Below are 13415 nucleotides of genomic sequence, written 5' to 3'. Positions count from 1 at the left end.
CTGAACAGTGAGCAGCGAGATGAGCCCTTGGGCCTGAGGGACTATCTGGGCTGGGGGATATGGAGCCGTGCCTTTGTCACAGAGGCCATCACAAGTGGCTCTTCAAAGGGGACCCAGATAATGCTGCGAGTCAGCCTGGTGGGCTTCCTTAGGGGAGGTTGACTTTTTTATAATCCTCATGGATGCATTCTCACTACAAAGTGCTGTAAACAGGAGTCACGACCACTCTCAAAACATTGAATAAACTTCCTGTATTTGTATGTTCATTTTATAGTATATTAATTTACACAGGGAATAGCCTCAATCCAGCCTCCCCAGGGAAAGTGCATCCAGAGCGGGCTGTGGGGTGACAGCCAGCACCCTAACTACCTTGGGGAGATAATGCAGTGGTCTGGACTCTGGCTCTGCTTCGTCTGTGATGAAGGGTCCCCAGTATGCCATCTCCTCTGTTTGTCTGGTTCCTACTGCGTCACGTTAATGGCATTCCCATCCTGGAGAAGCGGGGTTCAGACTCTGCCTTCCAGAACACTCCTCTGGCCAATTCCCGAGTTCTGATGTTGCACACTTTCTAATAGGATGTTCTGGCTCAAGGGGAAACTTTCTGAACAGGACCACTAATCATCAAGCACCCAGTGTGCTGGTTCTCTCCAACAGTCTCTCATTCAAAGCACACACACCAAAACTTCATTGTATGAAACATTGTTCAGAGAACACCCAGTCTTGACAGATATTCTAAATGTGGAACAAATGCTTTGATATAAACTCCTTTTCATGCAATAGCTTACTGTTATGTTCATAGGCAAATTCATATGCTCTTTAACATTTCTCAACACTACTATTCCAGGCATGTAAAAAGGCAGTTCATGCAGTAGACCTACTTGTACAGTGTTTCTGTGCATGTCATCTAGGACCAATTCATTCCTAACACTGTAGAATGACATTTTCCCTTCCTGGGAGCTAGTGTCAAGATTGGTGTAACAGAACACATTGTAGAGCAGAGACCTGACAGGTCCCCTGCTGCCTTCAAAATGATCTGTATACCATCATGTGCTTTTGTTCAAGTTTTCAGCAATACCAGAAAATGCAATAATGAAACAAAGACCATTTGAAATACTGGTCCACAAAAATCTTTGATCAAAGCAAATTTGACGTTCTTGTTGAAATGCCACTATTTCTACACTCTGGTTCTCTGATGCAACATTCAAGCGTTCTATGCAGTTAGAGGTGCAGAACATTAGTCAGAACCAACCTCCCATTGTGCAAACAGTCATATTGGCCAATACTGTAAGTTATATTTTTAGAACACTCAGGAAAGGAAACAAGGGAAGGTGAATTTCTTTCAAATGTATCCTCAAGTTGCAAAATTTGCTCAAGTCACCAAGCATACAGCTGCATGGTTACCTTAAAGTTAGTTGATTATTGCTAAAGAATGCTGCAGACATTTATCAAATGTGCCAAATTAATATTACTACACTGTGGCTAGTCTTGAGTATGTAAAAGACAAATTGAGTGAAACATGTACAATCAAACTGCTTAAGCATGTAGACGTTACGAAAGGTGATTATATAAATTAACAGGAAAATATTTTTTTAAATGCCACATGCAATAATAACTCCATTCAAGTTCGGCATAAAAAGCTCTATGGAATGTTGTTTTCTAACTGGTAATGTGCAAGTTAAATTGCGTGTTAGATATAAGACAATCACCTGCCAAATTTCAGACGTGTGTATTCTCAACCAATGTTCAACATTCTTTGTAAATAAATCACAGAAAGATACCGCAAACCTCATTGTATCTACAAACCTAGTAGGTTTCATTGCCTGAGGTTATGTTAAATCTTGATTTAACATTTAATCTTTTATTTTTTTAATTTTTTAAATCAGAGCTCCAAAAGAGACCTTCCCTTTTGGTTGGAAAAATATCCTGTTATATACTAAAACCGTAGCATTTTGAAATATAAAAACACAAAATAGGTGTTTACAGCGTCTGTGGAAGCATTAGTCTCAGTCATGTAAAATTTAAAAAAAATATATACGTTTATCAATCTATTGCTAGGTATTGCATTTATTTCCCATTAGGTGAATAGAGCTGCCCTGCGGCTGCTTTGGATTACTTGAGGAGCGGAGATGCAAAGAAGTTTCCTGGGCGACTGGGGATTCCCACTACCACAGCAGACTTACTCTTACTCCCAAATCTGAAAGTTATAACACCACACACATATTAGTCAGGCAGTATTAGCATTAGTCAACAGAAACCAAAGTTATAAGGAAGTGAATTAAGACTTGGGTGAAAAACTTACTCATGTCATTCACCTTTACAAGCTGATAATTAGGTGAAAATGTACTCCAGACTGTCAGGTTTATAGACCAATGGTGTTTGCTTCGAGACTAGTGACAACTCAAGTCCTTCAGACAGGATCTTCATACACATTGCAGTGACCTACAACACAAAATGCTGAATAATTTAAATGCATGACAGCACAGAGTGCTTACTTGGGCGTGGTCTTGCTCAGGGTGGACCTCATGCGTTGGCCCAAGGAGCTGGAGGACGGGGTTTTGTTCATCTGGTGGTGCTCTGGAGTTGTGAGGGGACCCAGCATGCTCACTTGGAACAATATTAACACAGTCAACATTAGTCACATTACGTTACCAAGCTGTATATTTTCATTAGTTCTTATAAATAAATTAAAATCCTTAAATCTTCAACATAATAACACAAGAACCTAATAGAGATTTGTAGGGATGCATCCTATATCGGTGAACATATTGGAATCGGCCGAAATTAGCTAAAAATGCCAACATTGGTATCGCCCCGATGTCTAGTTTAACGATGATGTGCAAAACCAATGTCAAAGCTGACGTGCATACCTATGTAAAACGTAGGTACATGACGTAATGACGCTACACAGAATTTCTAACCTAGCAGTCATTTGAAAGAGTAAGAAAATTTCAGCGAGACAACTCAAAGGCGAAATCCATTAAAGCCAAGATAATGAAATTCATTGCCCTTGAAAATCAACCGTTCTCTGTCGTGGGTGATGTTGGCTTTCGTGACTGGTCGAGCACCAGTACACACTACCAAGTGTGCTATTTTTCAGATGTTTTCCTACCAGAGTTACACAGTAATAGCTTCACGACCAACTATGGAACGCCATTTGGGTATTTACGTGTTGAAAAATATACATGTCAAATAACACTATTTGACACGTTAAAATAAGCTTTTAATTTGACACGTCAAATAACACAGTTCTATTATAGAATGTTGTGTTGTGCGTTCTGCATTTGCACGTGCAAGCCAAGCGCCACCACTACTATTAGTAGCACTGTCAAAGCTGTACAAAAAAAAGCCTGTAAACAAGCAAACACCGGCCACAAACGATGTGTTTACAATACCGCGTTGGTAATGAAGCATTATTTGTTTGACTGCAACTTCTGGGGTAGCTAGCTAGCTTTAGCTTGGTATCTAGCTAGCAACAATACAACCAGCCTGAAAACAATGACCAGTAAAAACTGCAGTCATTTTCATTATTTTTTGCAATGATTTAGGAATCCTTGTGAGTAAGTATTAGCTAGGTAGCTACTTGTTGTTCGACCTATTGAAATTGAACTTCAGTTCATGAAAATACATAGCTAGCCAGCTACTTAACCCTGTTGCCCAAAGCTAACGTTATAAGCAGCCAGCAAGCTGCATCGCAAATATTAGCATTGTAGCTCTTATTGCAGGACTGTGTGAAATCACCTACCCAGTCAGCCTATTGTGTCTACTGACTTTTATATTGCACTGTACAGCTTTACCTCAATGATCCCCAATCCTTAGGTATCAGTCTACTCAATACCCAATATATGTTTTCCCAATGTCCTCCTCAGAGTTATCAGACTCCAAAACATCTATGCAGTATTGTTTTACCTTCTGGAACAGTTTTCCAATACATGTGGCTCAATTCACAGTTGTTTCAGAGTCCCACAATATGAGCTGACTGATACCCCATGTCATTGATCCACAATCCATAGGTAAGGCTGTACAGTGAAATAAGTATGCCCCCAATGGAATTCTAAAGTACTATACAGAGTGTGATTTCAACAGATTTGTCAAATTAACAAAGTCTTTTGATTGTGTTTTGTTGATTTTATATAACATTGCAACCTGATCTATTCGTATTCATTTGCATCACTGTCAATGACATACTTTTATTTTGAAAGCTAATCGCAAAGTCCACTATTGTGGCTAGCTTCACATAGATAGGTCCGACCACCATTAAATAAAAAATAACTGTCTTATATATATATATATATATGGATTATTTCAGATGACCGCTAGCTATATACAGTTGAAGTCGGAAGTTTACATACACATAAGCCAAATACATTTAAACTCAGTTTCACAATTCCTGACATTTAATCCAAGTAAAAATTCCCTGTTTTAGGTCAGTTTGGATCACCACTATTTAAGAATGTTAAATGTCAGAATAATAGTAGAGAGACTTATTTCTTTCATCACATTCTCAGTGGGTCAGAAGTTTACATACACTCAATTAGTATTTGGTAGCATTGCCTTCAAATTGTTAAACTTGGGTCAAACGTTTCAGCTAGCCTTCCACAAGCTTCCCACAATAAGTTGTGGTGAATTTTGGCCCATTCCTCCTGACAGAGCTGGTGTAACTGAGTCAGGTTTGTAGGCCTCCTTGCTCGTACACGCCTTTTCAGTTCTGCCCAGAAATGTTCTATGTGATTGAGGTCCGGGCTTTGTGATGGCCACTCCAATACCTTGACTGTTCTCCTTAAGCCATTTTGCCACAACTTTGGGAAGTATGCTTGGGTCATTGTCCATTTGGAAGACCCATTTGCAACCAAGCTTCCTGACTGATGTTTTGAGATGTCGCTTGAATATATACACATAATTGTCCTGCCTCATGATGCCATCTATTTTGTGAAGTGCACCAGTCCCTCCTGCAGCAAAGCACCCCCACAACATGATGCTGCCAACCTCGTGCTTCACGTTTGGGATGGTGCTCTTCGGCTTGCAAGCCTCCCCCTTTTCCTAATATCATAACGATGGTCATTATAGGCAAACAGATCTATTTTTGTTTCATCAGACCAGAGGACATTTCTCCAAAAAGTACAATCTTTGTCCCCATGTGCAGTTGTAAACTGTAGTCTGGCTTTTTTTAATGGCGGTTTTGGAGTTGTGGCTTCTTCCTTGCTGAGCGGCCTTTCAGGGTATGTCGATGTGAAACCATTTTACTTTTATATAAATGCTTTTGTACCCGTTTCCTCCAGCATCTTCACAAGGTCCTTTGCTGTTGTTCTGGGATTGATTTGCACTTCTCGCACCAAAGTACTCTAGGAGACAGCATCTCTTTCCTGAGCGGTATGACAGCTGTGTGGTCCCATGGTGTTTATACTTACATACTATTGTTTGTACAGATGAACGTGGTACCTTCAGGATTTTTGGAAATTGCTCTCAAGGATTTACCAGAGGTCTACAATTTGTTTTCTGAGGTCTTGGCTGATTTCTTTAGATTTTCCCATGACGTCAAGCAAAGAGGCACTGAGTTTGAAGGTAGGCCTTGAAATACATCCCCGGGTACACCTCCAATGGACTCAAATGATGTAAATTAGCCTATCAGAAGCTTCTAAAGCCATGACATAATTTTCTGGCATTTTCAAAGATTTTTCAAGGCACAGCCAACTAACTTAGTGTATGTAAACTTCTGACCCACCGAATTATAAGTGAAATAATCTGTCTGTAAACAATTGTTGGAAAAAAATACTTGTCATGCACAAAGTGGATGTCCTAACCGACTTGCCAAAACTATAGTTTGTTAACAAGAAATTTGTGAAGTGGTTGAAAACGCCAACCTAAGTGTATGTAAACCTCAGACTTCAACTATAGCTCCTAAAACAGATTTCGTTTTGCTATGTTTTTGGGGAAGAACATTGTTTGCATCCATGAACTAGCTAGCTTTTATTTCTGACCAGCCCTGTAGGTGCGCGAGAAAACTTTAACAGTATCATAAAATACGCATTGATGAATCGTTGTGACATATGAAATATGAGTGATAGTGCAATCAATGTGTAATAACTACTTAAAAATGACTGAACACGTTAAATTATGTGACGTGCAGTCATATTCAGGTCCTGATTGGTCAACAAGGTTATTTGACATGCATGTTTTTTGACATGCGAAGACCCAAACGGCATTCCATACAAATCCTGGTTGACAAGGAAACAAATGAACAACGAAACAGCAAGTAAGTGAAAGAAATAGGTTTTAATTATGTTTTACTGGTAATGGGGACATATGTAAATGCACAATATAACTTTTTGGTCAATGAGGTGTGTGTAACCTTTTATTTAACTAGGCAAGTCAGTTAAAAACAAATTCTTATTTACAATGACTACCCTGGCCAAACCCGGAGACGCTGGGCCAATTGTGTGCCTTCCTATGGGACTCCCAATCATGGCCGGATGTGATACATCCTGGAATCGAGCACTCGCTCACCTTTCTGGTCAGGGGTATAATAGTTAGCGTTCTTGATGATCATGTGATCAGGTTGCAGCTGGTCAAGGTCCACCATCATGAACTGGCTCCAGTACTCCACCGGCAGGCCCAGCAGACGCTCAATAACCTGGGTAACAATAGAAAAACAATAACTACTATAAATCACTCATGAGGGGAAAAATACAGTTGTATTGAATTGAAACGAATTATAGCCTATTGCGTCGTCATCTTCCAAGCAGGCAAAACCGATCTAACAACTAAGACATTGTTTTTGAACAAAAATGGCAAACTGTCACTTTTGCAGCCCATGTGTTTTTGTGAAGAAATACTGCCAATTAAAACAAGAGCTGTGTTGTTGTAATGTGTCTTACCTTGGGCTGGCGTTTGGTGTCCTGTATGATTGTCATGGGCTCTGGGTCAGGCACTGCATGACCCTGAAAGAGTTTATGGTGGTCAATAAGGATGTAGGGAAAAACACCCGTCACAGAATGCAACAAGCATGGCCTCTTTCTACAAGACATGTCAAGAAAGGCTTGGTTGTTCATATACAATTAAGTGAGTAAGCAGAGCTCATAGTTAAATGCACAGCAGATGCTCACCTCTGGAGATGAATGGCCATGAAGGCCAGGGTGGCTCTGTTGGCCTGTGGCAGGTCACTGATGGTCTGGTACATCAGGGCAATGCTGTTATCCTCATCCACAAGCTCTGAGGACAAAGAGTGCAATGTAGAGATCACAGAAATTGAGTAGCAGGGGAAAAAAATGTTTTACTGTAGAGGAATAATGTGACATTGCATAGACTTAGTAACTATAGTTACTGGTGACTAAGAATACCATGAATGAACACTGAAATATACCACATTAACTATTACTAACCAAAACATTCAGCGTGCCCCAACACAAAATGGCTATGCAAAACAACCAAAAGACACCTTTATTCAGTCGACCACTGGCCGAACAAACCAGAGACTGATAAAGTTGTTTTATCGCTATAGAGCCAACACCTACCTGCAGCCTCCATGAAGGTGCGGTTGAGGCGGAAAGTAAGGAGGGGCTCTTTGAGGTTCCTTAGGAAGTCCTTGAGGAGGCCAGTGATGCAGTGGATATCTTCCACCTTGCTGAGCAGCGGGACAGTCTTCCCTCGCAAGAACTTATCCTTCAGTTCCTTCACTGTGCGGTCAGAACCAGACAGCCGATAGAGGCCGGTCTGGGAGTGAAAAGAGCATGGTGAAACTTAAAGCCTTAGAAAGCGTGAAATACAGAAGCTATAAATTCTACTGTATAAACTAATTGTTTTTATTATATTTTAACCTTTATTTAACTAGGCAAGTCAGTTAAGAACAAATTCTTATTTACAATTACGGCCTAGGAACAGTGGATTAACTGCCTTGTTCAGGGGCAGAACAACATTTTTTTTGCCTTGTCATCTCTGGGATTTGATCTAGCAACCTTTTGGTTACTGGCCCAACGCTCTAACCACTAGGCTACCTGCCGCCCAAACTAAGCCATAAAAGGCAGTAATGATTCAGCCCAGTGTGAGATTGAGACAAAAACACTCACCTCATGTAGGCCCCTCTGCTCAATCTCATTGACACAGTGCACCACCAAAGAGGGAATCATGGGAGATTGGACATGGGAGACGTAGTCTGCAAGTGTGCCCTGGGAAGGAAATAAAAGTAAAAGAGAATGTTTATCCCACTGAACTAAACTCATGAGATCTTTGAAGAAAAACAGATTTACATCAGAATAAAAGTATTGGAATACAAGAAGAGAAGTACAATGGAATTTTCCCCTTACCTCTCCAATTTTGACAGGAGTGCCACCCAGGATGGGGATGCATGGCAGGGGACAGAGTTCACGACACTCTGGGTGGGTGACCAGTCTGCAGTCACGACACTTCAGGGAGATCTTCGCAAACTTGATCCTCTTGCCACAAGGCACACATGACTCAGGCTTGATTACCTGTGCATGCGGTAGAATAAAGCTTTTAACTCGAAAATAAGAACCAACATTTTCTGCCTTGCTAAATTAATCTCAAGTCACCCATGCATTAACCCTCTCTGTCTGAAAACAAATTACATTCCTACCGCTTTGGAGACAAATTTGTGATTACGGACGCTCCCGTTGCCCTGGGTTCCTGAGGCCTGCTGTCGCTCTCTGGCCGGTTGGGCATGACATCCTCAGACTTGTCTGACTCAGAGTCCCACTCCAGTGTAGCTAGACAGGACAGACAGACAAAGGTCAAATACAGATCAGAGTCTGACAATGCAGTTCTGATGAGTTATGAACATACATTTGTCACATTGTCAAGGATAAACTAATATAGCCTAGCTGCCTGCATCTTTCCAACTGAATATCCTATCATGCTTCAACATACAATACTAACGCTGAGTAAAATACAATCCTCCATTTTAAAGTTGATCAAATCCACAGTAAATGAGTAAAAGCTCTTACCAGTTTTTCTCCTGCTCCGGGTCCAGTAGGGAACAGCCTCAATAGTAGAGACGGCTTCGATGGGTCCTCCGTCAGCAGGCACGGTCACTGTGGTTTTGGCCACAAGAGACTCATTTCCCTACGACCATGAAACATAACATCAGTCAAGTCACTGTAAACTTCAACAGTATATTGAGTAACAGCTCTCAGTTATCTATAGAAATTAAACTAAAATCTTTACCTTGTCAGACGTTCTGCCTGTTGATCGAGACCTTTTGGAAGCACTTGGGGGGCCGTCAGTGAAATTTCTAGAGGTAGAGCGCTGTAATGAAGAGGGCTAACATCTTAAAAACTCCACACATAGATGTTCAAGAAATGGCTGGCAAATATTTTGCATCCAATACACTTTGTTTACCCTTTTTTCACGTTTCTTCAGCCGCACAGTTCTCATGATGGATGAGTCCCAGTCCTGGAATGGTTAATCAAACGAACGGAACGGGTTCATTATTGCAAATACACTATATATACACACAAAAGTATGTGGACAACCCTTCAAATGAGTGGATTAGGCTACTTCAGCAACACCCGTTGCTGACAGGTGTCTAAAATTTAAAACACAGCCATGCAACATTTCTGCCCTGCTAGAGCTGCCCCAGTTATTGTGAAGTGGAAACGTATAGAAGTAACAACGGCTCAGCCGCGAAGTGGTAGGCACACAAGCTCACAGAACGGGACCACCTAGTGTGTAACGCGTAGAAATAGTCTGTCCTCGGTTGCAACACTCACTGCCAAATTCTAAACTGCCTCTGGAAGCAACATCAGCACAATAACTGTTTGTCGGGTGCTTCAAGAAACGGGTTTCCATGGCCGAGCAGCCGCACACAAGCCTAAGATCACCATGCGCAATGCCAAGTGTTGGCTGGAGTGGTGTAAAGCTTGCCGACATTGGACTCTGGAGCAGTGGAAACGCAGTGATGAACCCTTCACCATCTGGCAGTCGGACAGACTAATCGGGGTTTGGCAGATGCCAGGAGAACGCTACCTGCCTAAATGCATAGTGCCAAATGTAAAGTTTGGTGAAGGAGGAATAATGGTCTGGGGCTGTTTTTCCATGATTCGGGCTAGGCCCCTTAGTTCCAGTGAAGGGAAATCTTAACACTACAGCACACGACATTCTGTGCTTCCAACTTCGTGGCAACAGTTTGGGCGAAGGCCCTTTCCTGTTTCAACATGACAATGCCCCCATGCACAAAGCAAGGCCCATACAGGAATGGTTTGTCGCGATCGGTGTGGAAAAACTTGACCGGCCTACAGAGCCCTGACTTCAACACCAACGAACACCTTTGGGATGAATTGGAACGTCAACTGCGAGCCAGGCCTAATCGCCCAATATCAGTGCCAGACCTCACTAATGCTCTTGTGGCTGAATGGAAGCAAGTCCCCGCAGCAATGTTCCAATATCTAGTGGAAAGCCTTCCCAGAAGTGTGGAGGCTGTTATAGCAGCAAAAAGGGGGGGACCAACTCCATATTAATGCCCATGATTTTGGGATGAGCGGTTCAATGAGCAGGTGTCCACATTGTTTTGGTCATGTAGTGTATATAGCACATTATCGTCTCAATTACATATTGTATTGGTTGTCTTAGCCCTTCTCCCTGCTAATGGTTTGGCTATGAGTAACATAATTGATGATTCAGAGGCTCAAGAATTTAGACAAGACAAAGATACAAGCTTACCAGAGAGTCATCTGTTTTATCGTAGCTGATGTCTGATGTCTGATAAAATGGAGGCAGACTCATCTATGGTCTGCAATCTATGGAAAACAAAATGAAATAACATATCAACATCTGAAGTGTTATAGTAACAGAAAATGCTTTGATAAGCTTTCAAACTCTGGAAGAGGAGCAAGACACTAGCAAGGGATCATTAACTTTTGCTGGTGTTAAGGTTGGCTCGTGCTGCCTGAGATCGAGCGTTGAGGAAAGCCAGAGCAGAACGCTGCTCTTCATTCAGCTGGAGGCTGTTGCTGGAGCCCTCAGTGATCAGAAGCTCCCGAATCAGCTGGATCTGACGGTCCTGTAACGCAACAGAACGCAGGGAGAAGGAAGGTGAGAGGAGTTGTTTAAAGCCATTCAACAGTTTCTTCAGAGAAGAGTGAACCAGTCTGAGGGTACCAGTGACGAGAATAAAATAAAATATGAATTAGACTTGCTGTGAATACACACCAACTTCTCACAGTTAGCCTCTGCCTTCTGGCGCCTGCGGCTCTCCACGTCGACTTGATTGCGAGCATTGAGTTTGACTTCCAGGGCTCCCCTCTCAGTTTCTGCTTTGGCAAGCACTTCCTTGTAGGACCCTAGGTCCTGCTCAAACCTGAGCCATCTACGACGACAGTCCTCAAAGTTGAGGGCCATCTGGATGAACTCTGATACGAGAAAATGCACAATAAAGGTGTGGTAGCTTTGAATATATATTGTCTAGCATTGTCTATACTATTAATCTCCATGTCAAATCAAATTAAATACAATTACTTACGGGGTTCAATGCTCTCATTGAGTATGTCAACATGAGACCGCAGATTGTCAAACAAGCTGTGTAGGTTTAACACAGGAGCGTCCATCTTCTGAGAAAAATAAGGGCACATAGAAACCTCTGAAAATAAGTTTGCTAAATGTCAATAGGTGAATAACCTCGTCCCCAGGCTAATTGCGGATGGGCGAAAGTGTCTGGTGGTGGTGAACCCTGGCTGATAATTCATCATAGCCAACTATGATGAACAGATCAACTGTCTTTTCCTAATCCAAAAAATAGCACAGAATAAATAAAAGATGCAATTTCCCAATATTAGCAAACCAAATTTGCCACATAAATCACCCAAATTAGCTAAAACCTGCACATACAACATACAATTTAGATGGAAGGAAAGCAACAGTAGATTTAGCTCAGACGCTAACGTTAGCTGGCTACAGTAGCTAGCCAACATTGCTGGTGATGTGTAATTTTAAAAACTACTGTAAAGCTAACAGTTAGCTACTAGCATGCTAAAGTTAGCTGCCACTACATACCGTTTGAGTCCACCACACTAATGAAAAAAGGCAGACAAAACAGAAAAATCTTTGCACAGCCAAATGTTTTGACCTCTGTTTTTGCACTGGATGATCAAGTTTGTTATTCTTTTGTTTGGGTTATCTCACACTAAACTCCTGAAAGTGTGTACAAGAAGCAAGGCAGGCGCGTTGCATTTCAAATTTACCCACTAGCCAATGAATATCAACTGACGTTTTTCACCTAGCTGTAAATCAACGCGCACATGGCGGTTACCACAGCCACAATGTAAAAATTAGCTATATTGTAAAAAAAAAAGATTGGTCTTAATTTAAGTATAGGCATAAGGTTAACAGTGTGGTTGGGTTTAAAATCAGATTTTATGAAGATACATTTTTAAATAGGTGGCGTTAATGCCTTGTGGTTGTGGTAACTAGTGACGACTGCCTCATTTAAACGACTGATGTTAGCTCTGATCCAGTATCCACCAGGCCAGTCTTTCCTCCCCACAGAGCAGTCATTTAGCTTCTCTCTCATGGGAAAACGCAAAACTCAAATCAGCTTCAAATGCAGCATACAAGAGTGAATAAAATGGGTGAAATATTTATGAACATCTGGGAAAATCTAATCCATATTACATTATAATGGTGAATATTATGACAATAATTATTGAGCATTAGTATTAACATGAATTCTCATTCTTGTTATATCATATTGATTGATATCATATTAACATATTGATATTTCTATCATTATTAGGCTATTTGAACTCAGTAGCTGTGATTTATGGTTTTGACTAGAAGTTACTTTTTCGTAGCAGGTTAGGGGAATTAACGTGGCAGGTTAGGATAATTAGGTTAAGTTTAGGATAAAGGTTAGTTAAAATGCTCCCCTGCTACGAAAAGTCACTCCCGGTCATAGCTGTGCTCCATCTAGTCAGAACCGTGATTTACATGGCATATGTGTTGCTCCAACATGACTACTTACAGCCATAGAATATTGCTGAGCCAGAGGTTACGACTGTGTCTTGATTAATTTCAGAGTTTATCAACTGGGTTGGGTAGGTTACTTTCCACCGGCACAATTACCTGTCCAAAATTGTAATCAATAACATAACTTTTGGATTAGCCAAACTCAGTAACGTAATCTGATTACTTTGTAATCAGTGAGGAAGCAAGCAAATGGCCATAAACAGAACACACACACACACATACACTCCCTCCCGCGGAGATACTGTAGAAGGAGAGAGAGAGAGAGAAAGAGAGCGAGAGCATTTTTATTTGGACAACTTGTGAACATCGCAAGTGCATTCATCCAGATCAACTGCTGAAAGGAGCATGATTTAATTCCAGGAAGAAGCTTGTTGAAGACAGCAAAGATGATTGCCACTACTCAACAGAACATGGGCACGGACCTGGTAAATGGCTCTACTAAATAT

General features: G+C 41.3%; 1 protein-coding gene and 1 pseudogene across 1 annotated transcript in view; one reads left to right on the top strand and one right to left on the bottom strand.

Moving 5' to 3' along the window:
* Positions 1-236: 236 nt before the first annotated feature.
* Positions 237-11966, bottom strand: LOC109908210 (rac GTPase-activating protein 1-like; annotated as a pseudogene).
* A 1232-nt stretch (positions 11967-13198) lies between these two features.
* LOC109907046 (inactive dipeptidyl peptidase 10-like) overlaps positions 13199-13415 on the top strand; it is a 33646-nt gene continuing 33429 nt past the window's right edge. Inside the window, exon 1 of the mRNA XM_031794478.1 lies at positions 13199-13394. Within this exon, the coding sequence (XP_031650338.1) occupies positions 13356-13394 (39 nt within the window). The 5' untranslated portion in view covers positions 13199-13355. The remainder of the gene's footprint in view (positions 13395-13415) is intronic.

Source organism: Oncorhynchus kisutch, linkage group LG17 (assembly GCF_002021735.2).
Source record: "Oncorhynchus kisutch isolate 150728-3 linkage group LG17, Okis_V2, whole genome shotgun sequence".
In the NCBI taxonomy this organism is placed as follows: Eukaryota; Metazoa; Chordata; class Actinopteri; order Salmoniformes; family Salmonidae; genus Oncorhynchus; species Oncorhynchus kisutch.
The sequence above is the reverse complement of the archived record's forward strand: the minus strand, read 5'-3'. Positions and strand labels throughout refer to the sequence as shown.